Source organism: Rhinopithecus roxellana, chromosome 1 (genome assembly GCF_007565055.1).
Source record: "Rhinopithecus roxellana isolate Shanxi Qingling chromosome 1, ASM756505v1, whole genome shotgun sequence".
Classification (NCBI taxonomy): Eukaryota; Metazoa; Chordata; class Mammalia; order Primates; family Cercopithecidae; genus Rhinopithecus; species Rhinopithecus roxellana.
In genome coordinates, this window is record NC_044549.1 from 177,748,121 (window position 1) to 177,773,229 (window position 25,109).

General features: G+C 38.2%; 2 protein-coding genes across 17 annotated transcripts in view; one reads left to right on the forward strand and one right to left on the reverse strand.

Moving 5' to 3' along the window:
- The window catches only part of ANKRD28 (ankyrin repeat domain 28), a 192,388-nt gene that overhangs the window by 157,012 nt on the left and 10,267 nt on the right, over positions 1-25,109 (forward strand). For all 16 annotated transcript variants that reach the window (XR_004058276.1, XM_030933529.1, XM_030933535.1 and 13 more), the window contains 11 exons: positions 5,090-5,201; positions 6,115-6,141; positions 6,522-6,596; positions 11,124-11,325; positions 15,653-15,740; positions 15,843-15,960; positions 16,521-16,740; positions 22,723-22,810; positions 22,902-22,985; positions 23,943-24,088; positions 24,741-24,823. Coding sequence is in view for 15 of the 16 variants with exons in the window: in XM_030933529.1 (XP_030789389.1) it covers positions 5,090-5,201; positions 6,115-6,141; positions 6,522-6,596; positions 11,124-11,325; positions 15,653-15,740; positions 15,843-15,960; positions 16,521-16,740; positions 22,723-22,810; positions 22,902-22,985; positions 23,943-24,088; positions 24,741-24,823 (1,243 nt within the window). In the remaining variant the exon portion in view is untranslated. The remainder of the gene's footprint in view (positions 1-5,089; positions 5,202-6,114; positions 6,142-6,521; positions 6,597-11,123; positions 11,326-15,652; positions 15,741-15,842; positions 15,961-16,520; positions 16,741-22,722; positions 22,811-22,901; positions 22,986-23,942; positions 24,089-24,740; positions 24,824-25,109) is intronic.
- The window catches only part of BTD (biotinidase), a 114,156-nt gene that overhangs the window by 12,140 nt on the left and 76,907 nt on the right, over positions 1-25,109 (reverse strand). The window lies entirely within an intron of this gene.

Here is a 25,109-nt window from a genome sequence, read left to right on the forward strand (position 1 = left end):
TTGTGTGCCATTATACTTTCATGTGCTCAACATGCAGGTTTGTTACATGGTATACATGTGCCATGGTGGTTTGCTGTACCCATCAACTCATCATTTGCATTAGGTATTTCTCCTAATGCTATCCCTCCCCCAGGCCCCCAGCCCCTGACAGGCCCCGGTGTGTGATGTTCCCCTCCCTGTGTCCATGTGTTCTCATTGTTCAACTCCCATGTATGAGTGAGAACATGCAGTGTTTGGTTTTCTGATGTTGTGATAGTTTGCTGAGAGTAATGGTTTCCAGTTTCATCCATGTCCCTGCAAAGGACATGAACTCATCCTTTTTTATGGCTGCATAGTATTCCATGGTGTATATGTGCCACATTTTCTTAATCCAGTCTGTCATTGATGGATATTTGGGTTGATTCCGAGTCTTTGCTATTGCAAATAGTGCCGCAATAACCATACGTGTGCATGTGTCTTTATAGTAGCATGATACTTTATAATCCTTTGGGCATATACCCAGAAATGGGATTGCTGGGTCAAATGGTATTTCTAGTTCTAGATCCTTGAGGAATTGCCACAGTCTTCCACAATGGTTGAACTAATTTACATTCCCACCGACAGTATAAAAGAGTTCCTATTTCTCCACATCCTCACCAGCATCTGTTGTTTCCTGACTTTTTAATGATTGCCATTCTAACTGGCGTGAGATGGTATCTCATTGTGGTTTTGATTTGCATTTATCTGATGACCAGTGATGATAACCATTTTTTTGTGTGTCTCTTGACTGCATAAATGTCATCTTTTGAGAAGTGTCTGTTCATATCCTTTGCCCACTTTTTGATGGGGTTATTTTTTTCTTGTGAATTTAAGTTCTTTCTAGATTCTGAATATTAACCCTTTGTCACATGGGTAGATGGCAAACATTTTCTCCTATTCTGTAGATTGCCTGTTCACTCTGATGATAGTTTCTTTTGCTGTGCAGAGCTCTTTAGTTTAATTAGATCCCATTTGTCTATTTTGGCTTTTGTTGCCATTGCTTTTGGTGTTTTAGTCATGAAGTCTTTGCCAATGTCTGTGTCCTGAATGGTATTCCCTAGGTTTTCTAATAGGGTTTTTATGGTGTTAGGTCTTACATTTAAGTCTTTAATCCATCTTGAATTAATTTTTGTATACAGCTTAAGGAAGGGATCCAGTTTCAGCTTTCTACTTACGGCTAGCCAGTTTTCCCAGCACCATTTATTAAATAAGGAATCCTTTCCCCATTGCTAGTTTTTGTCAGGTTTGTCAAAGATCAGATGCTTGTAGTGGTGTTATTTCTGAGGCCTCTGTTCTGTTCCATTGCTCTATATATCTGTTTTGATACCAGTACCATGCTGTTTTGGTTACTATAGCCTTGTAGTATAGTTTGAAATCAGGTAGCGTGATGCCTCCAACTTTGTTCTTTTGGCTTAGGATTGTCTTGGCAACGCGGGCCCGTTTTCGGTTCCATATGAATTTTAAAGTAGATTTTTCCAATTCTGTGAAGAAAATCAGTGGTAGCTTGATGGGGGATAGCATTGAATCTATAAATTACCTTGGGCAGTATGACCATTTTCACAATATTGATTCTTCCTCTCCATGATCTTGGAATGTTCTTCCATTTGTGTCCTCTTTTATTTCGTTGAGCAGTGATTTGTAGTTGTGCCTGAAGAGGTCCTTCACATCCCTTGTTAGTTGGATTCCTAGGTATTTTATTCTCTTTGTAGTAATAGTGAATGGGAGTTCACTCATGATTTGGCTCTCTGCCTATTATTGGTGTATAGGAATGCTTGTGATTTTTGCACACTGATTTTGTATCCTGAGACTTTGCTGAAGTTGCTTATCAGCTTAAGGAGATTTTGGCCTGAGATGATGGGATTTTCTAAATACACAGTCATGTCATCTGCAAAAAGAGACAGTTTGACTTCCTCTTTTCCTAATTGAATACCCTTTCTTTCTCTTGCCTGATTGCCCCGGCCAGAACTTCCAACACTATGTTGAATAGGAGTGGTGAGAGAGGGCATCCTTGTGCCAGTTTTCAAAGGGAATGCTTCCAGTTTTTGCCCATTCAGTATGATACTGGCTGTGAGTTTGTCATAAATAGCTCTTACTATTTTGAGATATGTTCCATCGGTACCTAGTTTATTGATAGTTTTTAGCATGAAGGGCTGTTGAATTTTGTCGAAGGAATTTTCTGCATCTTTTGAGATAATCAGATAGACCACTAGCAAGACTAATGAAGAAGAAAAGAGAGAAGATTCAAATAGACACATAAAGGGGATATCACCACCGATCTCACAGAAATACAAACCACCATCAGAGAATATATAAACACCTCTACACAAATAAACTAGAAAATCTAGAAGAAATGGATAAATTTCTGGACACATACACCCTCCCAAGACTAAACCAGGAAGAAGTTGAATCTCTGCATAGACCAATAACAGGCTCTGAAATTGAGGCAATAATTAATAGCCTACCAACCAAAAAAAGAAGTTCAGGACCAGATGGATTCACAGCCAAATTCTACCAGAGGTACAAAGAGAAGCTGGAGCATTCCTTCTGAAACTATTCCCAACAATAGAAAAAGAGGGAATCCTCCCTAACTCATTTTATAAGGCCAGCATCATCCTGATGCCAAAGCCTGGCAGAGATACAACAGAAAAGAATTTTAGGCCAATATCCCGATGAACATCGATGCGAAAATCCTCAATAAAATACTGGCAAACTGAATCCAGCAGCACATCAAAAAGCTTATCCTCCATAATCAAGTCAGCTTCATACCTGGTATGCAAAGCTGGTTCAGCATACACAAATCAATAAACGTAATCCATCACATAAACAACAAATGACAAAAAAAAAATTAAATTTATTTTTATTTTATTTAGATAGTTATTGGGGAACAGGTGGTTTTTGGTTACATAGATAAGTTTTTTTTTTTTTTTTTTTTTTTTTGAGGCGGAGTCTCGCTCTGTCACCCAAGCTGGAGTGCAGTGGCCGGATCTCAGCTCACTGCAAGCTCCGCCTCCTGGGTTTACGCCATTCTCCTGCCTCAGCCTCCCGAGTAGCTGGGACTACAGGCGCCCGCCACCTCGCCCGGCTAGTTTTTTGTATTTTTTAGTAGAGACGGGGTTTCACCGTGTTAGCCAGGATGGTCTCGATCTCCTGACCTCGTGATCCGCCCATCTCGGCCTCCCAAAGTACTGGGATTACAGGCTTGAGCCACCGCGCCCGGCCATAGATAAGTTCTTTATTGATGATTTCAGAGATTTTGGTGCACCAGTCACCTGAGTAATGTACATTGTGTCCAATGTGCAGTCTTTTATCTCTCACATGGAGTAAAATATGAGGGATAAAAGACTACATATTGGGTACAATTTGGGGACTCTTCCCCCTGAGTCCCCAAAGTCCATTCTGTCATTTTTGTGCCTTTGCGTCTCCTCATAGCTCCCACTTATGGGTAAGAACATACGATATTCGTTTTCCATCCCTGAATTACTTCACTTAGAATAATGATCTCCAACTCCAGATTGCTGCGACTGCTATTACTTTGTTCCTTTCTATGTCTGAATAGTATTCCATGGTGTATCTATACCACATTTTCGGGGTTTTTTTTGTTTGTTTGTTTTGTTTTGTTTTTTGTTTGTTTTGTTTTTTTTTTTTTTTTGAGGCGGAGTCTCGCTCTGTCGCCCGGACTGGAGTGCAGTGGCCGGATCTCAGCTCACTGCAAGCTCCGCCTCTCGGGTTTACGCCATTCTCCTGCCTCAGCCTCCCGAGTAGCTGGGACTACAGGAGCCCGCCACCTCGCCCGGCTAGTTTTTTTGTATTTTTAGTAGAGACGGGGTTTCACTGTGTTAGCCAGGATGGTCTCCATCTCCTGACCTTGTGATCCGCCCGTCTCGGCCTCCCAAAGTGCTGGGATTACAGGCTTGAGCCACCGCGCCTGGCCCTATACCACATTTTCTTTATGCACTGATTGGTTGATAGATAGCCTAAATTGGCTGGTTTCATATTTTTGCAATTGCGAATTGTATGCTATAAACATACATGTGCCAGTGCCTTTTTTTTTTTTTTTTTTTGAGACGGAGTCTCACTGTGTCGCCCAGGCTGGAGTGCAGTGGCCGGATCTCAGCTCACTGCAAGCTCCGCCTCCCGGGTTTACGCCATTCTCCTGCCTCAGCCTCCCGAGTAGCTGGGACTACAGGCGTCCGCCACCTCGCCCGGCTAGTTTTTTGTATTTTTTAGTAGAGACGGGGTTTCACCGTGTTAGCCAGGATGGTCTCGATCTCCTGACCTCGTGATCCGCCCGTCTCGGCCTCCCAAAGTGCTGGGATTACAGGCTTGAGCCACTGCGCCTGGCCGACTTTTTCAAATAATGACTTCTTTTCCTCTGGGTAGATACCCAGTAATGGGATTGCTGGATCAAATGGTAGTGTTACTTTTCGTTCCTTAAGGAATCTCTGGACGGTTTTCCATAGTGGTTTTACATACAGTGTTTTTTAAAATTATTTTCCTCTTATTTTAATATCACAGAAATGAAATGAAGTATCTCTTATGGATACTTTCTTACCATTTTACTCTGTTTATATACCTCTTCTTAGTCCTCTAATTCAGGTTCATTGAGTTCTGACCTTGGTTTCTTGGGGTTTTGTTTTGTTTAACATCCTTTCTTGAGCTTCATGATAAAAAATTTACTTATTCTGTGTTCTAGATAGATAAATAGTAATATTGCCAATATTATGTACTCACCACCACCAAAAGTTTAATCCTATCCAACGTTAGTAGAATAGGTGGTGGTATAGATACAGACTGTGGAAAAAAGCCTTCATGTATTAAAAAAGCCGTCTGACAGACTTTTGAGGTATCCACTTTGAATCAAGAAGATTCTCGTGAATGTTTCATTTGCATTCATGTCAATGTTGCAACATTTAGTCAATGTTATTTAAATGACAGATTTTTATAGTGTAATACATTTATGATTTTTATATTCAAATATAAGAAAAATTGTCAGTTTTTCATTTCAGACTCTTTTTTATCATTGGTTAATATGCAGGATTTAGAATTTTCAGTATGTTATTGTTGTATATAGGTGCCTGGAATACTTATTAAGAAACGATGCAAATCCAGGGATCCGTGATAAGCAAGGATACAATGCAGTTCATTATTCAGCTGCTTATGGTCACCGTCTATGTCTTCAGCTGGTAAGATTCCTGAATGCTTGTGAAAGACCTAATGTGAGTTTATAGGCTAATAATATAAAAAAATGAGAATAAATGGATCAAGAAACAAATTCCATTTTGTTTTCTAACATTTTCAGAATTTATATACGTCTTAAGTTCATACTTGTTTTAGTAAGATATATCTCATTCTCTTTTCCTTTTAAAAAAGGAGAAAATTAGGTCTCTGAAGAGGGCTACCGATTACCCCATGTTCATGTCTACAGTGTTCTTGTGCCCCTGTAAATAAATATTTCTCATAAGTTTCTAAAAGACTATAACTGTGTCTTACATGAGAAATAAAAGTCCCTGTGGAAGGAATATCTTCCCCATATATTTAGGGAATTCTGAAAGGCAGATTTATTTCACAACCCCTCCTAATAAGGGAGACTCCACTTCTGCAAAGAAAGTTTTTATTTCTACTGTGGTCTGATTCTGGAATATAATACCACCATTCACCCAGATTTACCAAACCAGAAGGAAAGTCAAAGAAAAGATACTCATGTGTGTAACAGATACTTTAGGTTAAAGATTCTCTTATTTAGACTTACCTTATAAATTACGTTGAACTTCGCTTCCCTTCAAGGGGAAATAAAATTCAAGGAGAGTAGATATAAAAGAAAAGGGAGGTTGACAATTTAATATAGCACTTAGAGCCCTGCTACAAAAATAACTGTCTTCCTACATTATTATGCATCTTCACACCAAAATTTTAGACCTATGTATATAGATTTGGTGTCTATTGTGATATAAAGTTGTTTATTCAAAATATCTAGTTTTTTGGAGCCAAATGAACCACAGGTTTAGAGTAAAAGTTAGCAAAGCCCTGTCTAAGTTGAGACTTACTATAGATGAATACTTCCCAAGCTAAATATTTTTGTTTTGACCTTTATTTCAGATTGCAAGTGAAACTCCTCTAGATGTTGTAAGTATTAGTCAATTACCTCCCACCAATTAGTATTACTCAATTCTCTCCTACCAGTTATGTTTATCTATTTGCTGTCATTAAAGCTGAAAGTGTTTTTACATATTAGGCGCAAAGATGGTGACAGAAATCTTGTGTACAGAGGGAAGGAAGATGTTTACTTCGTGGCAATTAAGTAGCATTTCCCCCAAACTCTTAGTTTGTAGCCTATCTTCAAAGCTCTTAGTCTGTGCTCCTTACTACACTTCCATAATAATCATGTTTTATAAGTTTGCTGAGTTGCCAAGTAACACTCTAAAGTGGATTTGAACTGGGGGAGTGGGAGAGAATAATTGCTGTGGTATGTCTTTCTGACATTTAAAATGCCTCTTCTTTTTCAGTTAATGGAAACCTCAGGAACAGACATGCTGAGTGATTCAGATAATAGAGCAACAATAAGCCCTTTACACTTGGCTGTGAGTACTGCCTTCACAGCCAACTTCATGGCTGATTCACTGAAAATATCGAATACCTATTTGTGTTGACTCAAACTAGTACCATAAACTTTTAGTCCATGTAATAGTTATCATGGAATTAAAAGTTTGAGAACTTTCTTTAATTCAGAGAATTATGTAATGTGCTGGGGTTTTTTTCTGTTTCTTGCTTTGGGGGAAAAAAAAAGGACAGACAGTGATCCTTAGGCTTTCCCCAGGGCCTTCTGGGGAGAGAAAGGGAGAAAATACAGAAAATATGCCTGTGATGGTGAATTTTAAAATGTACTGCCCTAGTGGAATGCCTTATAAGTTGGCTAAGCAGATGGTATACACACACATTTTGTCGTATTTCTACAATGTTTTGCTTACTTTGTGATCTTGGGGTGCTGACTGGTTGTGTGTTCACTGGTCCTTCGGTTGCTCACACTATAGGATTTGGCTACATTGTCTGTTATGTCTCTTCCACTTTAAGATTCCTCTAAATTTTTTTCCAGTGTCAATCACTAAATGGAGAAGATTAGGGAAGAATGTGACAATTTTTTAAGTCAAATGAGAATTTATTACCTTAAATTTCAAGTAGATCCTAATCTAGCTTTCTGTACTGAAAGAATTTATTTTTGAGACAAAGCATGTTAGAGTTTTGTCTAACAAAACTAGAGTAGGGAAGGGGGGGTACTTTGAGAATCAGGATACCGGGGTACTGTCACCAGCTGTTTGTGAGATCCCTGATTTTTAGTAAAATGGTTATAAGGATGTATCCTTAATTCAGTGTGGAACACTACAAGTTCAGTGATTCATTTGAATGTTTCTTTTCATATGTACTATTATTTTTTATCTTAATACTCTCTTTGCATGTGTTTTAACACTGACATACATACATTAAATTTTCTGCCGTTTCTCCCCAGTGATACTCCTGTCATGTTCTCAATAACTAAGAAAGCATTCTTAAAGCTTTCTACTTCTTTGCCCTTTGAGTCCTTGGAAACACCGTCACCTCACCCAGACATGCATAGTAAATAAGTCTGACAAGGCAAAGCCAGCATGGAAGAAATAGCCATTTTACTATTGATGATGAAAAGAAATGAAGACTGAGCAGCATTAGCAGCAGCAGCAGCAGCATCATTCTCATTATAATAATTTCACTGTCATTTCTTGAGCACTTTCTAGGTGCCAGACTATTTCCCCCTTGCGGAGGTTCAACAAGTAGCATGTTAAAGACTCCCAAAAGCTCTGCAGTCTTTAGGACTTAGTTATCAGTTTAATGATGATGTTTCCTTAGAAATTTCTCATTTGTGTTCTCGCCACCCTTCAATTTGGCAAGTTTCTCTTTTTGTGCTTGCAGATTAACAATGTGCTATACATTGATCAGTGGGTTGGTCTTTCTCTCTCTCCCTCCCTCTCACAATTACTATTTTTTTGTCAGATTTTATATGTGTATATGGTGGTAATGGTAGAAAAAAGAAAACATAACGTAAAACATACCTTCTTAACTATTTCTAAGTGTACAGTTCAGCAGTGTTAAGTATATTTACATTACTATATAACCAATCTCCAGAATCTTTTTATCTTATAAGATTAAAACTAAAACTCTGTACCCATTAAACATCTCCCTATTTCTCCTTTCCCCAGTCCCTGGTAATACCAGCCTACCTTCTGTTCCTATGAATTTGACTAATCTAAATACCTCATTTAAGTGGAATCATAACAGTATTTTTTTGTGTTGTGTGACTGGCTTATTTCATTTAGCAGATTTCATCCATGTTGTAGCATGTGGCTGAATTTCCTTCATTTTTAAGCTGAATAGTAATGTATTATGTATATGGCACATTTTTCTTTATCCGTTCATCTGACAATAGATGCTGGGTTGCTTCCATCTCTTGGCCATTATGAATAAGCGCTGCTATGACATGGGTATACTAAATAGTGTTTTTAAGCTAAAAATTGAAATAATTTAGTAATTAGGTGCAGTGAAATATGATTATACCACTACTTTTCCTTTTCATATCTATCTCTAGGAGGTTTTGAGAAGTTACTTTAATTTCTTATTTGAAACTCCCATTCAGGACAACTTGGTACAGTAAAAACATACTGGTCTGAGCTCAGGGAAACTGGTCTTGATTCCTAACTTTGCTCATACTGGACATTTGGGCTGCTTCTCTTAGTCCCATACGAGGATATCATGGGGGGAAGCTCTGTGGCAAATCATCATGGCTCCTATTCATTCTCTTGTCTTTTCATTTTTATTTTTTATTTATTTTTTCTATTGTTTTTCAGACAGTGTCTCACTCTGTCATCCAGGCTGGAGTGTAGTGGCAAAATCACGGCTCACTGCAGTCTTGAACTCCTGAGCTCAAGTGAGCCTCCCTCCCTCAGCCTTCTGAGTAGCTAGGACTATAAGTGCACACCACCATTCCTGGCTAATTCTTTATTTTTTTGTAGAGATAAGGTCTCACTGTTGCCCAGGCTAGTCTCAAACTCCTGGCCTCAAGTAATCCTCCTGTGTTGGCCTGCCAAAGTGCTGAGATTATAGGTGTGAGTGACCATGCCCAACTTCATTTATTATTATTTTTATTTATTTAGAGATATAATCTCATTCTGTCACACAGGCTGGGGTACAGTGGTACATTCCCAGCTCACTGCAGCCTGTACCTCCCAAACTCAAGTGATCCTTCCACCTCAGCCTCCTGCATACCTAGGACCACAGGCACATGCTACCAGGCCCAGCTCATTATTATTATTATTATTATTATTATTATTATTATTATTATTATTATTTTGGCAGAGATGAGATCCACTCTGTTGCTCAGGCTGGTCCCAAACTCCTGTTCAAATGATCCTTCCACCTCAGCCTCCCCAAAGTCCTGGGATTATAGGTGTGAGCTACCGCAACTGGCTAACCTATTCTTTGTATACTGTCTTCTATATAATGTATGGTTTCTCAAAGTTCATTCTTTCAGTAGCATGATTTTCATTGACCTGGTATCGAGGAACAAAGTTAGATATAATCCTAAAACAGAATTCTGTGACCTATAGTCACTTTAATCTTTGAGATAGTCAAGCTTAAGTAATCAAGTTTCTACACAGATTCATTATAAAGAGATCAGTAAGGCCCAGAGCAACTTTATCTCTTGCTGCTACTTTCTGACATTTTCTATAAGAAATGGCATTATAGTCCTTTGAAGTTTACTTATTTATGTCCTGCTCAGCATTTAGTCCAGTGTAAATAATATATGTTCAGTTGCCATGTTGGATTTTGAAATGACTTTTCTGGAAAGCCCTTTTATTAGACTGTATGAAGAAGGCAACTTCGGGCCAGGCGCAGTATCTCACGCCTGTAATCCCAGCACTTCAGGAGGCTGAGGCAGATGGATCACAAGGTCAAGAGATCGAGACCATCCTGGCCAACATGGTGAAACCCTGTCTCTACTAAAAATACAAAAATTAGCTGGGGCGTGGTGGTGTGCGCCTGTAATCCCAGCTACTTGGGAGGCTGAGACAGGAGAATCGCTTGAACCCAGGGAGGCAGAGGTTACAGTGAGCTGAGATCATGCCACTGCACTCCAGCCTGGTGACAGAGCGAGACTCCATCTCAAAAAAAAAGAAGGCAACTTCAGTCTGACAAATCTTAAGTCTTACTCTTGTACAGCTAGGACAATGCCTGGTATGTGGTGATATTCAAGCAGGGCTCAGTTACGTATTTCTTTGCTAAAAGAATTACTTCTTTTTTAGCTATGGCACATTATGGGGTGGGTATAGTCAGTTTAATTTGAGAAATCAAAATATTCAAGCACTGACTCAACTCAAGTTGCTAGCTGTCTTTGGAGTTGATGTGGAGCACTGAACTGTGATTAAGAACACAGACTTGGCTGGGCACAGTGGCTCATGCCTGTAATCCTAGCACTTTGAGAGACCAAGGTAAGAGGATCACTTGAGGCCAGGAATTTTGAGACCAGCCTGGATAGCATAGCAAGACCCTCATCACTACAAAAATTAAAAGAAAAATTAGCTGGGCATGGTAACGTGTACCTCTGGTCCCTGCTACTCAGGAGGCTGAGGTGGGAGGATCACTTAAGTCCAGAAGGTCAAGGCTGCAGTGAGCTATGATCACGCCACTGCACTCCAGCCGGGGCAACAAGCAAGACCCTGCCTCAAAACAAAAATCACCAGGCTTTTTGGAATCAGACTTGAAATCAAGGCTTGAATGAATCCCTGTCACACATCCATTGAATGTTTGCCATGAGCCAAGCATTGTATACTCATGAAAAGATCACCTGTCATCTAAACTTTTATTAGTTTTAGAATGCCTATTCCCTACCACAGTAGCCTACCTACTGTGTTGATCATTAGAAAAATCTGTAGTTAACTTCCTGAATTCTCAATGTAGAAGTTTGGATTATCTTAAATAGGATGATAATATGAAGACAAGTTTGCTTATTTACATTTTTTAAAGTATTTAGGAAGTCAGTCTAAATATATATTTTTTAAATTTACATTTTTATTTATTTCTAGGCCTACCATGGTCACCATCAAGCACTGGAAGTGTTGGTACAGTCTTTGTTAGATCTTGATGTCAGAAATAGTAGTGGAAGAACACCCCTAGACCTTGCAGCATTTAAGGGCCATGTTGAATGTGTGGATGTACTCATTAATCAGGGTGCCTCAATCTTAGTAAAAGACTACATTTTGAAGAGGACACCTATACATGCAGCAGGTATGCCAGATATTATGCTTGATTTATTTATTACTTCCTGTCTAATCTCTTTCAATTTTTGGTAGATAATATTTCTGGTTAATTGTCTTTAAAATTTTTGACTTTTTTTTTTTTTCCAAATCATATGGATTCTTTGACCCCCACCAAATAACTTTATTCACACAAATGTCCCTTAATTTACAAAGCCTCAGTCATTCATAAACATTAGGAGTATCCACAGTATTCAAGGAACTTAAATATAGTGTATTATACCAATCCAAGTAAACCAAGTACAAAAAATATTCATATAAAGTTGTTTACATGTAGGTCCTAGATTACAAGCTTCTGTGCAAAAAAGGAAATAAAAATAGATTTATTAAGTAGTATTTGAAACTAACTTTATGCCTGGCTTAAAACCTCCCTCATGCTCAAGCCTGTCCCACACAAGTGTTTAATAAGTCATTAAAACTCCCCTGCTCTAATGAAAAGAAGCTCCTCTGCACAAAAGATTTAAGTGCCCCCAAGTAGCTCCCTTCCTCCTGTGGCCTCACTTGGAAAACAATCTGGGCAGCCTCCTTGCTGATACCTTCTGCAATTTTAGGGGCCCCTCAGGGGGCAGTGGCAATGGATTCATCTTTTGATGATGGCTGCAGATGCTAACATTGGCCAATTCTATGTCACACCTACTGGTTACCCTTTGAGGGCATTTCTCCAGACAGAAGCCCCACTAGTGCCAAAGCTTAGGTAGGGCAGGATCAGAGATGCCCCTGTGTTGTTTTGAAGGCTGTGCTACCGCCTGGACTTGTCTCTGCACAAAAGATTTCTTCTCCCTCTAAAACCCAGTGGCCTAAAGAGCTGAAAAATGTCAACTTGGCTCTTCAAAAGTTTCCAGACCCAAGGAGATTACCAGGAACTATGATTGTCTGGGGAAATTTTTGACTTTAAGTGATAAAATGATTGTATTCTCAGGGAATATCAACAACAAGATTATCATCACTTAAAAAATTGTCTGCCTTAGAAGTTGGGTTTGTGTAATAATCTAACTTCTGAAACACTTTATCAGCAAAACAATGCAGTATTTATTTCTGGTAGAAGTTATTTTGGATTGGTATAATCTTTCATTTAACAAGTGATACACATTTTGACTTACTTTACCAGTGTACTGCATTAAACATGCAGACAGGCTTTACAGAGCAATTGCCTTATGCAAGAACTATTCCATATTGTGATATTATGATGTAGCAGATAGGTTAAAATATGAAGGTCTATAACCAAGTCAGTGAAATGACTTGCTACCCACTGTGTATCACTGGCAGATGCAGATTCACAACTCTATTTTTATAGCGTGATCCTTAAGAATACATTTGAATATACGTCTTGGATTTTTTTTCTAGTCCTTTGGGAAGCTTACATTTTAGAAGACTATTGATAACACCCACTGTTGCTCCCAGAGCCACGCTTCAAAGCTATCAGATGTTCAAGTGGGGCTGAGAAAAATATTTTAATAATAGATTACAACCGCTAATAAATGTATATACACTAGTATATGGTTTGAACAAGAGGTTAAAATGCATTACTTGAGGCCGGGCGCGGTGGCTCAAGCCTGTAATCCCAGCACTTTGGGAGGCCGAGACGGGCGGATCATGAGGTCAGGAGATCGAGACCATCCTGGCTAACACGGTGAAACCCCGTCTCTACTAAAAATACAAAAAACTAGCCGGGCGAGGTGGCGGGCGCCTGTAGTCCCAGCTACTCGGGAGGCTGAGGCAGGAGAATGGCGTAAACCCGGGAGGCAGAGCTTGCAGTGAGCTGAGATCCGGCCACTGCACTCCAGCCTGGGCGACAGAGCGAGACTCCGTCTCAAAAAAACAAACAAACAAACAAAAAAAAATGCATTACTTGCTGTTATGTTATTCTGAAAAAGAGTGAAGTTATATATCAGTTTGCAAAACTTGGTGGCGCATGCCTGTATTCCCCACCTAACTTGGGAGGCTGAGGCAAGAGGGTCAGTTGAGTTCAGTTTGATTGCACTGTAGGCAACATGATGAAACCCTGTTCCTAAAATACAAAGAAAATGTGGCACATATACACCATGGAATACTATGCAGCCATAAAAAAGGATGAGTTCGCATCCTTTGTAGGGACATGGATGCAGCTGGAAACCATCATTCTCAGCAAACTATTGCAAGAACAGAAAACCAAATACCGCATGTTCTCACTCATAGAGGGGAACTGAACAATGAGATCACTTGGACACAGGAAGGGGAGCATCACACACCGGGTCCTATTGTGGGGAAGGGGTAGGGGGAGGGATAGCATTAGGAGATATACCTAATGTAAATAACGAGTTAATGGGTGCAGCACACCAACATGGCACATGTATACATATGTAACAAACCTGCACATTGTGCACATGTACCCTAGAACTTAAAGTATAATTAAAAAAATACAAAATAAAAATAAATTTTGTACACTGGATGAGATCTGTGAAAAATAAGTACATTTTAAAAATATTAATCTACCACTAGAAAAATTATATCATAATTGCAGATCATATGCAGAACTAATTTAAAGCTTGCATGGAGTGCAACCACAGGTTACTGTTAGTAACCTACTGTTAGTACCTACCTATTCAATAAATGCAAGCCTTGTATCTATAGATGCCTTTCAAATTTGGAGATCTATAGAGAGCGTCTATAAGCCATGAAAAGAACACTGAGGGTTTTTTCCTGGAGGTTTACCAGTCCTTTCCCACAGTGATGCTGTGCTTGGTGTTTGGGTATTGAATTTAGATGACACAAACATTCATCAATAGCTACTGTGCACCGAGTGTAAAGGAACTGATTTGAAAAATGATGGGCCAAACAAGATCTTCTTGAACATCCCCAAGTGTTATGACACTGTTTTTTATTGCTAAGCTGTGAGAGCTGCTGGCGGAGTGCAGCATACAGATTGGACTAGGGTGGGAGAGGTGGTTTAAGCCACAAGTTAAACTAGTACTATTTAATATAACTGTCGGAACGTACTGTAGAATATTCGGCACCTAGCTTGTTTTTGCTAGTTTGGTCATCTTTTAATTAGAAGAAGTAGTGATAGATGTTCTTTTCTGTATCATATGCAAGATACGTTTTTTCTAATGTATTTATTTAAACTTCAGACTTTGTGTATATGAACAGGACCTGAATTTTGCAGAGGATTTAACTTACTTCAAAAGCTCTTTTCTTTGGACTACTTCTACTTGTACCCTTGCCCATTTTATGCATTTGGACTTAACACATGCATTCTTTAGACGTATCATTTTTCTTGTACTATATATATATCATTTGAAATTATTTCAGCCGGAAATAGCAGAGTACCCTATTGAAAATAGCTTAAGGGGTTTAGTCTCTCACATACAATGTCCAAAGGCAAGCTGGGCATGGTGGCTCACACCTGTAATTCCAGCACATTGGGAGGCCGAGGCGAGTCGATCATGAGGTCAGGAGTTCAAGACCAGCCTGGCCAAGATGGTGAAACATCGTCTCTCCTAAAAATACAAAAAAATTCGCCAGGAGTGGTGGCGGGCACCTGTAATTCCAGCTACTCAGGAGGCTGAGGCAGACAATTGCTTGAACTCAGGGGGCAGAGGTTGCAGTGAGCCAAGATCGCACCACTGCACTCCAGCCTGGGTGACAAAGCGAAATTCTGTCTCAAAAAAAAAAAAAAAAGACAGTATCCAAAGGCAGATTCCGTTCCAGGATTGGTTGATTCTACAATGGTGTCAGAGCTCTGGATTAAATTCTGTTATTCTCTTACATTTGCATTCATGTTGCAGGAATCATTGCTGCTATTTTTAAGGATTGCATCTAAAATCAGAAAGGAATGGGGGCTTTTCATTATCAGAGATAAAAGTGTTTCCCAGCAGCCTCTAGACTTATCAGCATCTCAGTAGTCAGACCTGGTCCCTGTGCTGCTCACCTTAAAACTGATCACTGTCAGAGGAGAATGGGGTTGTTGTGATTAACTTGGTCTAATCATGATATCATCCCTTTGCTGGAGGCAAGGCACTCTTCCTGACCACACTGCCAGACAGCTAAATAAAATGAGCATTCTTTTAGAGGCAGATGGTAGGGGATGGGTGCTGGGTGAGCAGTCTGCCTGTCATGTTTTACAGTAAGGAATTCATATTTGTTCAGCTTTAACAATCAAAGGCCGTAGAAACCTTCTTTCTACCTATAGTTTTCATTCTTGCATATTAAATTCAGTGAAACTAACCCAAAATTAAATTCTGGAAGATGTGCTCTAAGATGGACATTTTCTATTTTATCATTATATGTAATTACTGAAATGTTTAAATTTCACTTTACAGCAACAAATGGTCATTCAGAATGCTTACGGCTATTAATAGGAAATGCAGAGCCACAGAATGCAGTAGATATTCAAGATGGAAATGGACAGTAAGTTTCGATAAATAATTGTTGCATCGCAGAAGGGCGTATTTCGAAAACCAGAGTACAGTCTTAAGTGATAGCACTGAACCTATTCCTGTTGTTGCTCAGGACGCCTCTGATGCTATCTGTTCTCAACGGGCACACAGACTGTGTTTACTCACTGCTGAACAAAGGAGCAAATGTAGATGCCAAAGATAAGTGGGGAAGGACAGCGTTGCATAGAGGGGTAAGCAGAAATATGCTCTTTCCTTTCAAAAAGCTTTTATAACCTCATATTACCTAGAACTGAACTAGGTTATGTTTATTTTCTCTTCATTAAATGTTCGTCAAATAGTCTTTACCATTTCTTTCAGTATCTTAGTTTTTAAATGCTAATTTTGAACAATTACAAAGTACAACTTAATAATCTAGAGACCAATGTTAGAACAAAATTTTAAAACTCTAAAACTTTGAGTAGAATTAATGTCAATTTGACTTTTTTCCATTATCTCACTTATTTTCTTACACACTTTAATCTTTTTTCACCTTTGAAATATCATTATTTTCACTGAATACCAAGTTTCTCTCTTCCTGTTTTCATACTATTTGCATTTTAACAGAGTTGTTGCTTTAACTGAATTTTTAAACCACTTCCAATAAAAATACAGAATTATTCCTAAAATGATAAGTGGCTTTTAATTGATGGAAGAATATTGGAGTATGGTCTTTAAAGTTTTTAATTAGCTGAAATTGGCAGGTAATGTTTAGCATAATATGTTTGACCACCTGTAAATTATTTTCTTTCAGGCAGTTACAGGCCATGAAGAATGTGTAGATGCATTACTTCAACATGGTGCTAAGTGCTTACTTCGGGATAGCAGGGGCCGGACGCCTATACACCTGTCTGCTGCCTGTGGACACATTGGTGTTCTCGGAGCCCTTTTGCAGTCAGCAGCATCTATGGATGCAAATCCAGCCATAGCAGACAATCATGGATATACGGCACTTCACTGGGCTTGCTACAATGGTTAAGTATACAAACACAAATGCATATCATTCTGTGCTGAACAGAGATAAGTATAATATATTCAGATATTAATGAGAATGACATATTTATAAGGCAAATTTTAAGTTTAAAATTAGCAAAAACCTTGGGAATAATCTATGTAGGCTTACTTACTAATAATTACTATGTAGGTTCACTCCTGTCCTTTGTCATGCTAAAGGCAAGGCACTAGTTGTCAAAGGTGTTCTGAGATAAGCCATGAAGTATTTTTGAGGTTTTTCCTTTTTTTTTTTTTTTTTTCCGTTTTGGTAGGGTCTTGCTATGTTGCCCAGGCTGGTTCTGAACTCCTGGCCTCAAGTGATCCTCTCACCTCAGCCTCCCAAAGTGTTGGGATTACAGGCGTGAGCCACCATGTAGCCTGAAGTTTTTCTTAGATCTTTATTTCAACAAATATTTAACATTTTTAGGAGGTTTTTACAACGTTTCCATTGCTATTATATAGTGTGCTTGTATTTTGATTGTGTTCGTTTACTTTTTTTTTTTTTTTTTTTTTTAAGAGTCCCACTGTGTTGCTCAGGCTGGTCTCAAACAACTGGGCTTAAGCAGTCCTCCCACATCGGACTCCCCAAGTGCTAGGATTACAGGCATGAGCCATCGCACCTAGCCATGTTCTTTTACTTTCTAAATAAAATCGTATTAGGGGAAAAATGACCACAAGTAGGAGAAACAGTGAAATGTATCACATTCTAAACTGAAATCTATGTATGTTTTCTGAGCACATTGCAAGATAACATTCTTATATTACCACTAATATCCATGCTCCATGTTTTAAAGGAATAAATCCCTAGCAGGTCTTAGAATTAGAAACTTTGATGGGTTAACTCTGCTACATGGTTAGAAAAGATTTTCTTTGGCCTCCTACAGGCTCACAGTCATAGTCATTGCTTTTATAGGTAGACTCACAAAAGGTCACTTAGGGAAGCATAAAGCTACTTTGAAGGTATAGATGTTAAAAATGCAGTTTGGCTTATGAAATGCCACTAATTAAAATAATTTATGTAATGAAGTATGTTGAGATTTTTTTCCTTGTGCAGGGCAATAGATTTGATCATCTTAGAAAACTCAGGTACATTATATATAGTGCAAGCATCAGTGTTGTCAAAGTTCAAGCTTCAGGCTTTAGCAGAGAAATTAGAGGTTTTTAAAATTTGTTTTCAATTTCATTGTAGCTTCAAGACTTAATGTTAATTATGACAGCAGATCTACAAAGCTGTAGTTCACAATTCGAATAACCTTCCCTCAAAGTGTAGAGAAAATATAAATTGCCTCTTTATATAAATATCCATTTACTAAAATAAATAAATATAATATCTGTTGTAAAATCAAACTGCCTTACCAGGAAGTTGAGATTTGCTATCTTTCTGTAATATGCTGTTTCATAGTTCTTTCACTGGGAGCTGTTTTGACAAAGTTACCAAGTTAAAGCAAAAGAGGAAAAAGCTGAATCTTGTAAAATTATAACTTCATTAAATGTTGTCACAAGTATTTCTGAGATACAATGTTTTGATTTTCATATTAGTCCTTATGCCAAAGTTGGGAGTTGCATTCTTTTGCTGTGAGAACATTTTGGGTTCTTGAGGTTTGTCCTGTGATTACTGTTGGTTATCCTTCAGCTGAGTACTGATAGTATCATAAAAACTTGAATAGTTAAATCTGTTTCTCATTCAATAAGCTTAGTTTAGTCTCTTTGTTTTTTACTACCTTAAATCCTTGACCAAAACAGTTTTGAAACTATAAAACCTTTGGGGTTTAACTTCTCTTTTTCTCATTTCTACTCGCTAAGGCAAGTAGAAATGAGTGTAGTGAAGTGGCCAGAGACTCGTACTCATACTAGTACAAAGAAGATAATGTATTTTGCATTGATATTTGATTTGTTTCTGTAATGTGACTTGACATTTTACAAGTATAAGGAAAACCCAAAATAACTAATATAGTGGGAAAATATATACAAATGTGAGTTGTGTTTCTGTAAAAAAGTCAGTGAGATAAAACTGTTTAGAAGCAAAGACTTATTGCTTGGTTTTTAAAAAAAATATCCCTGAAGATGAACCATTGGAAAAATCACACAGTGAGATATTTTTCCTCAGGAAGAGCATTTAGTTGTAAATGTACTGCTGTAATTGTCCTTTGGAGAGTTGCTTTCTGTTACAATGTTTCTTATCAGATCTATATGTATAACAGTTCCCCTAAAGTGAGTTCCTACTCTATCACTGCTAAATTTAGACTGTAAGCATGTTTTGTGCAAGAGACAGAATTTTGCAAGAACTGCATGCATGGTTGCCATTTAAAGATCATAACAAATGTGTCTGATTTTCAGCCCGTAGCAAAATTGTGGTGATGCTGAATTTGAGCTGGAAGGAATTAAATGTGTGTTGGCTATATGCAGTAAGCGACTATATAGACAGTCTAAAATTAATACCATATTTATAGCCAAAATCCCATTTTATAATTTGGCATCCTGAAAGTAGAATATGTAAAATGGTTTTACTTTAGTAATTATTGTACAGCTGTAAAGAGAATTGGAAGCACTCCAACAGAACAGAAAACAACCTTTCTCTCAAAATTGAAATGATGGCCAAGTTTTAGAAAAAAACTGGCTGTAGATACTAAAAGTTCACAGTTTCAGTTTATATAGTCATTCAATCACAGAACTTAAGAATACTTATTTATTCCTTTAAAAAATGTGTTCATTTTTATGAAGTTCTGAACATCCTCAGAATAGCCTCTGAAACTCAGGAGGACCCAGTTTACCATCCTATCTATGTTTCATAAATGATGATAGAAAGTTATGAGATTGTCTGCTTAATATCACCCAGTAATGATTTCTGGAGGTGACCAAGGGGACCCGCTGTTCCCTTTTCTCAGTCTGTACTCAGATAGTGAGTGGTTCTCAAACCCTTTGGTCTCAGCAACTATGGATTGATACTGACTGTATTAGAAATTGGAACTGAGAAATTTTAAATACTTATTGATTTATTTAAAAATAATATCTATTACATATTAACATAATCTTTTTTTATGAAAGCTACTGTTTTCCAAAAGTATTTTCTTTTTAGTGAGAAGAGTAGTACATCTTTTTTTTTTTTTTTTTTTGAGACGGAGTCTCGCTCTGTCACCCGGGCTGGAGTGCAGTGGCCGGATCTTGGCTCACTGCAAGCTCCGTCTCCCGGGTTCACGCCATTCTCCTGCCTCAGCCTCCCGGGTAGCTGGGACTACAGGCACCCGCCACCTCGCCCGGCTAGTTTTTTGTATTTTTTAGTAGAGACGGGGTTTCACCATGTTAGCCAGGATGGTCTCGATCTCCTGACCTCGTGATCCGCCCGTCTCGGCCTCCCAAAGTGCTGGGATTACAGGCTTGAGCCACCGCGCCCGGCTGTACATCTCTTTATAGCTAATTTAAGAGAATAGTTGGATTCTCATCTGTGTTTTTATTTACATCTTTTTTGCGTCACCCCAGGATTTTCCCCAGGCCACACCTTAAGCACCCATATACCTGGAGAATGGGAGGCTCTTAAGTCAACAATGGACAACTTTCCATTGCTGTATCTTAGTAATGAGTTAACATTCAGCACAATGGAATTAAAGCAGTTTCTTAACCTCAGCACTATGACGTTTTGGGCCAGGTGATTGTTGCAAGGGACTCTCCAGTGCATTGCAAGATGTTTAGCAGCATCATTGGTTTCTACCCACTAAATGCCGGTTACACTGCCCCACCTTCAGTTGTGATAACCAAAACTGTCCGTAGGCTTTGCCACGCACAGTATCTCCTGATGGGCAAAATCCGCTTGAAAACTACTAGATTAGAGAAAAGAACTGACAAAAGATGGAACACCATTACAGGTTTTTCTGAAAATTACTTTTCCACAATTATAGGATAAAGTTTAAGCTGATTAAGTTTGAGTAATTTAAAAGGAAAAGAAAATATAACAAGACTTTGGTAGGCAAATATTAAACCATGAAAATATATAAAGAGGCCACATAAGAATCTAATTTATTCCTAAAGTAGATCCCAAATAACTCATGAAATAAGCAACATTTTAGTTGTAGTAATTAGGGTATTAAATTAAAACCCTGGCTCTGAAATTTGGGTAAGAAAATTTGAAGTTTGGATTTTTCTGTTTTTCAAGTTACTGTTAAAAACTATGGACCAGATATTGATAATTAATCAGTACAGTCAGCCCTCCATATCCATGGGTCCCCCATCTGTGAATTCAACTGAATGTCGATCAGAAATATAGTTAGGCTGAACATGTACAGATTTTTTTGTCGTCATTATTCCCTAAACAATACAATGTAACAACTATTAAGTTGTAAGTAATCTAGAGATGACTTAAAGTATATGAGAAGATGTGCATAGGTTATACACAAATAAACCATTTTGTACAAGGGACCTGTATAAGGGACTATGGATTTTTGCTGTCAGTGGGGAGTCCTGGACCCCATCCCCCAAGAATACCAAGGACTGGATACTTGTCCTTTACCACAGCAATATCACTTTGGTAGGAAATTGTCCTACAAAAATACTTCCTAAAATAAAAACAAAATGTTGGGCATGGTGGCTCACGCCTGTAATCCCAGTATTTTAGGAGGCTGAGGCAGGCAGATCACTTGAGCTCAGGGATTCAACACCAGCCTAAGCAGCATGGCAAAACTTCATCTCTACAAAATATCAAAAAATTAGCCAGATGTAGTAGCCTTGCACCTGTTGTCTTAGCCACTCGGGAGGCTGAGGTGGGAGGATCGCTTGAGCCCAGGAGGTTGAGGCTACAGTGAGCCATGATCATGCCACTGCACTTCAACTTGGGCAACAGAGCAGTACCCTGTCTCAAAAAATTGTTTTAGTAAAATAAAAAAATGCCAGAATGATTCATTACAGCATTGTTGATAATATCATGAAGAATTTTTTTAAACTAGCAATCACTTTAAAATCCATAATTAGATTAAATAATTTATGATACACTTTGATACTGTGAAGCTCTTCAGAACACTAAAGAATAAGATTTTAGCTGGGCACGGTGGCTCATGCCTGTAATCCAAGCATTTTGGGAGACGGAGGCTTGGGAGTGGATCACCCGAGGTCAGGAGTTCGAGATCAGCCTGACCAACATGGTGAAACCCCGTCTCTACTAAAAATAGGAAAAACATTAGCTGGGCATGGTGGTGGGTGCCTGTAGTCCCAGCTACTCGGGAGGCTGAGACAGGAGAATCACTTGAACCCGGGAGGCAGAGGTTGCAGTGAGCCAGGATCACGCCACTGCGCTCCAGACTGGGCGAAAGAGCGAGACTCCATCTAAAATAATAATAATATTTCTATATATGCTATTATGGAAGGATATGTGTAGTTAATACTAAGTAAAAAGCAAGTGGCGGAATTAAACATCCCATTGCCATTAAAAAAATAAATAGCACAATCATCTCTCATTTGCTGTTGAGGATTGGTTTCCAGGACCCCTTATGAATACCAAAACCAACAGGTGCTCAAGTCCCTTATAGAAAATGGGATAGTATTTGCATATAACCTATGCACATTCTCTGCTATACTTTAAGTCATTTCTGGATTACTTATAATAGTCAATGTAATGTAAATGGTATGTAAATAATTGCTATGCTGTATTTAGGGTATATGACAAGAAAAAAAGTCTGCTCTGGTTTTTTTTTATCCCCCAAGTATTTTTAATTTGGGTTTGGTTGAATTGATGGATGCGGAACCCATGGATACAGAGAGCCAACTGTATGTATGTATGTGCATGCAGTTGTATATGCCTAGAAATTTTCTGGAACTACTGGTGGCTTAACAGCTACCAGTGGTTATATTCCAGAGAGGGGAACTGGGAGATGGGATGGGAGAGAGACTTTTACATTTTTCCTTTAAACATTATGTATCTGTGATTTTTGCCAGTATCTCCTTTGAATTTTAATATCTGGTTTTTTACACCTATTTAGGTCACGAGACATGTGTAGAACTGCTTTTAGAACAGGAAGTTTTCCAGAAAACGGAAGGAAATGCTTTTAGTCCATTGCATTGTGCTGTGTAAGTAAAGCCAGAATGAATCAGACTTGGTTTGAGTGTTTTAAGAAATACACCATTGCTGTGAGAATGATCACCATGTTACCTTACACAGGATAAATGACAACGAAGGTGCTGCTGAGATGTTAATTGATACATTAGGTGCCAGCATTGTGAACGCCAGAGATTCAAAAGGAAGGTAGGAATTCAAGTATGTATTAAATAGTTTTAGCCAGGCACAGTGGCTCATGCCTATAATCCTAACAATCTGGGAGGCCAAGGTGGGAGGATAACTTGAAGCCAGGAGTTTAAGACCAGCCTGGTCAACATACTAAGTCCTGCATTTCTACCAAAAAAAAAAAAAAAAAGACATGATGATGCATGCCTGTGATGCCAGCTATTCAGGAGGCTGAGGCAGGAGGATCACTTGAGCCCAGGAGTTTGAGGCAGCAGTGAGCTATGATTGCACCACTGCATTCCAGCCTGGGTGACCGAGTGAGATCCCGTCTCTGCCCTACCCCCAAAAAAAGTTTTATTTTCATTAAGAAATAAATTTTAACTACTGGCCTGGTGTGAGAGAATTTACAGAAAACCCATTATTATTTGAAAGTTGATTTTTATATTTGCAAGTATAAATTGTTAGAAGATCTCAATTATTTTTACATTATAAAAGGTTTTTCTATTTATAGATTTTAGGAAGTTTTCCTCCTCTAAACTATTTTAAAATGTAAATTTTTCCCCTTTCTTTAGAAGTTGTTTGTTTCCCAAAGATAACTGTTAACAGAGTTAACAGTTTTCTAAATAGGAATAAAGGCTGGAAGAAAGTCCAGCAGTTGTAAGAGGTGGTGGTATTCAGGTCAGGATTTATTTCTTTCAAAATTTCCTTTAATGATGTAATGTTATTTTAGCAATTTTGTAATTAATCTTTACTTCATACTAGTTCTAGTTTAATTAAGGCCTTCTATACTATTGAAAGTACAAATTTCTATGGGAGAAATTAGTGAGCTCCATTGAGCCTGTTTGTTTGTATACAGGCAGTGCTTTTATAGCCTAATATGTAAACCCTTAAAAACTGCATGTCACAAATTAAAGAATATTTTTCCAGCATATATAACATTCAAATTTAGTCATACGTTTCAATTTTTCTTTATCACAGAACTCCTCTCCATGCAGCTGCCTTCACAGACCATGTAGAGTGTTTACAGCTGCTGCTGAGCCATAATGCTCAAGTCAATTCTGTGGACTCTACAGGGAAAACACCTCTTATGATGGCTGCAGAAAATGGACAAACAAATACAGTTGGTAAATAAACTTCTTTAAAATTGTATTTTCCTAAGTATGTGTATCACTAATTTATAACTTAGATCCCAAGACTTCTGACTTCAGCTAGTTACCTTACCACTCCTAAGACTTAAAACCTTTTACCTGTTTGCAATCTACATTTTCATTTAGGGATACAATGTTTTATTTTGCCCTTACTGATTGAGGAGTCTACTTTACGATGGCCCTATAATATAGTGGTTAAGAACACTGACTCTGGAGTTGGATTGCCTCAATGTGAGTCCTAGATCTTCCAGCTAAATGACCTGATGCCTCAGTTTTCTCATTTACAAAATGAGAAAAATAACAGTATCTACTTGGTGGGTTGTTGTGAGGTTTAAATAAATTTCTGTAAATCCAGAGCATATAAAACAGTATTTAAAATTTAGTGCACAGTCACAAAATAAATGTTAATTGCCATTGTTAGAGTGTGTGACTTATACAACAATATAATTGTCTCATACAATTATATGAAGATATAGTATATGTGTTATATATTACAATATTTTTCTTGTACTTAAGTTTTTGTGAGAGGGACTTTTTTGCTTTGTATCTTCGTTTCTCTACAGTGAGTTATTGGTAATCTAAGAAACATGTTCATAAACATAAGAATTGATGCACTTTTTCCTCCCAGAGATGCTGGTTAGCAGTGCTAGTGCAGAACTGACTTTACAAGATAACAGTAAAAATACTGCCCTCCATTTGGCTTGTAGCAAGGTATGTATACATTTTAAGAACATATTTTCATTGTTAACAGTGGCATTAAAAGTTTTTTGACTTCACTAAAATGAACAGAACTCAGGACCAAACCTCTCCAATGATCACTGGTATTAGATTTCTTGAACAAAATTATTGACTTGTAAGGCACCATGGCGTATCAAAGTGTCCAGTAAGCCAAATAAGTTTTGGAACACAAGTCTAAGTGTAATTATCCTCTTTCCTTAATCTTAATTTTGTCCTCTTCTCCTATCCTCACTCCCAAGATGTGTTTGGGCAAATATTA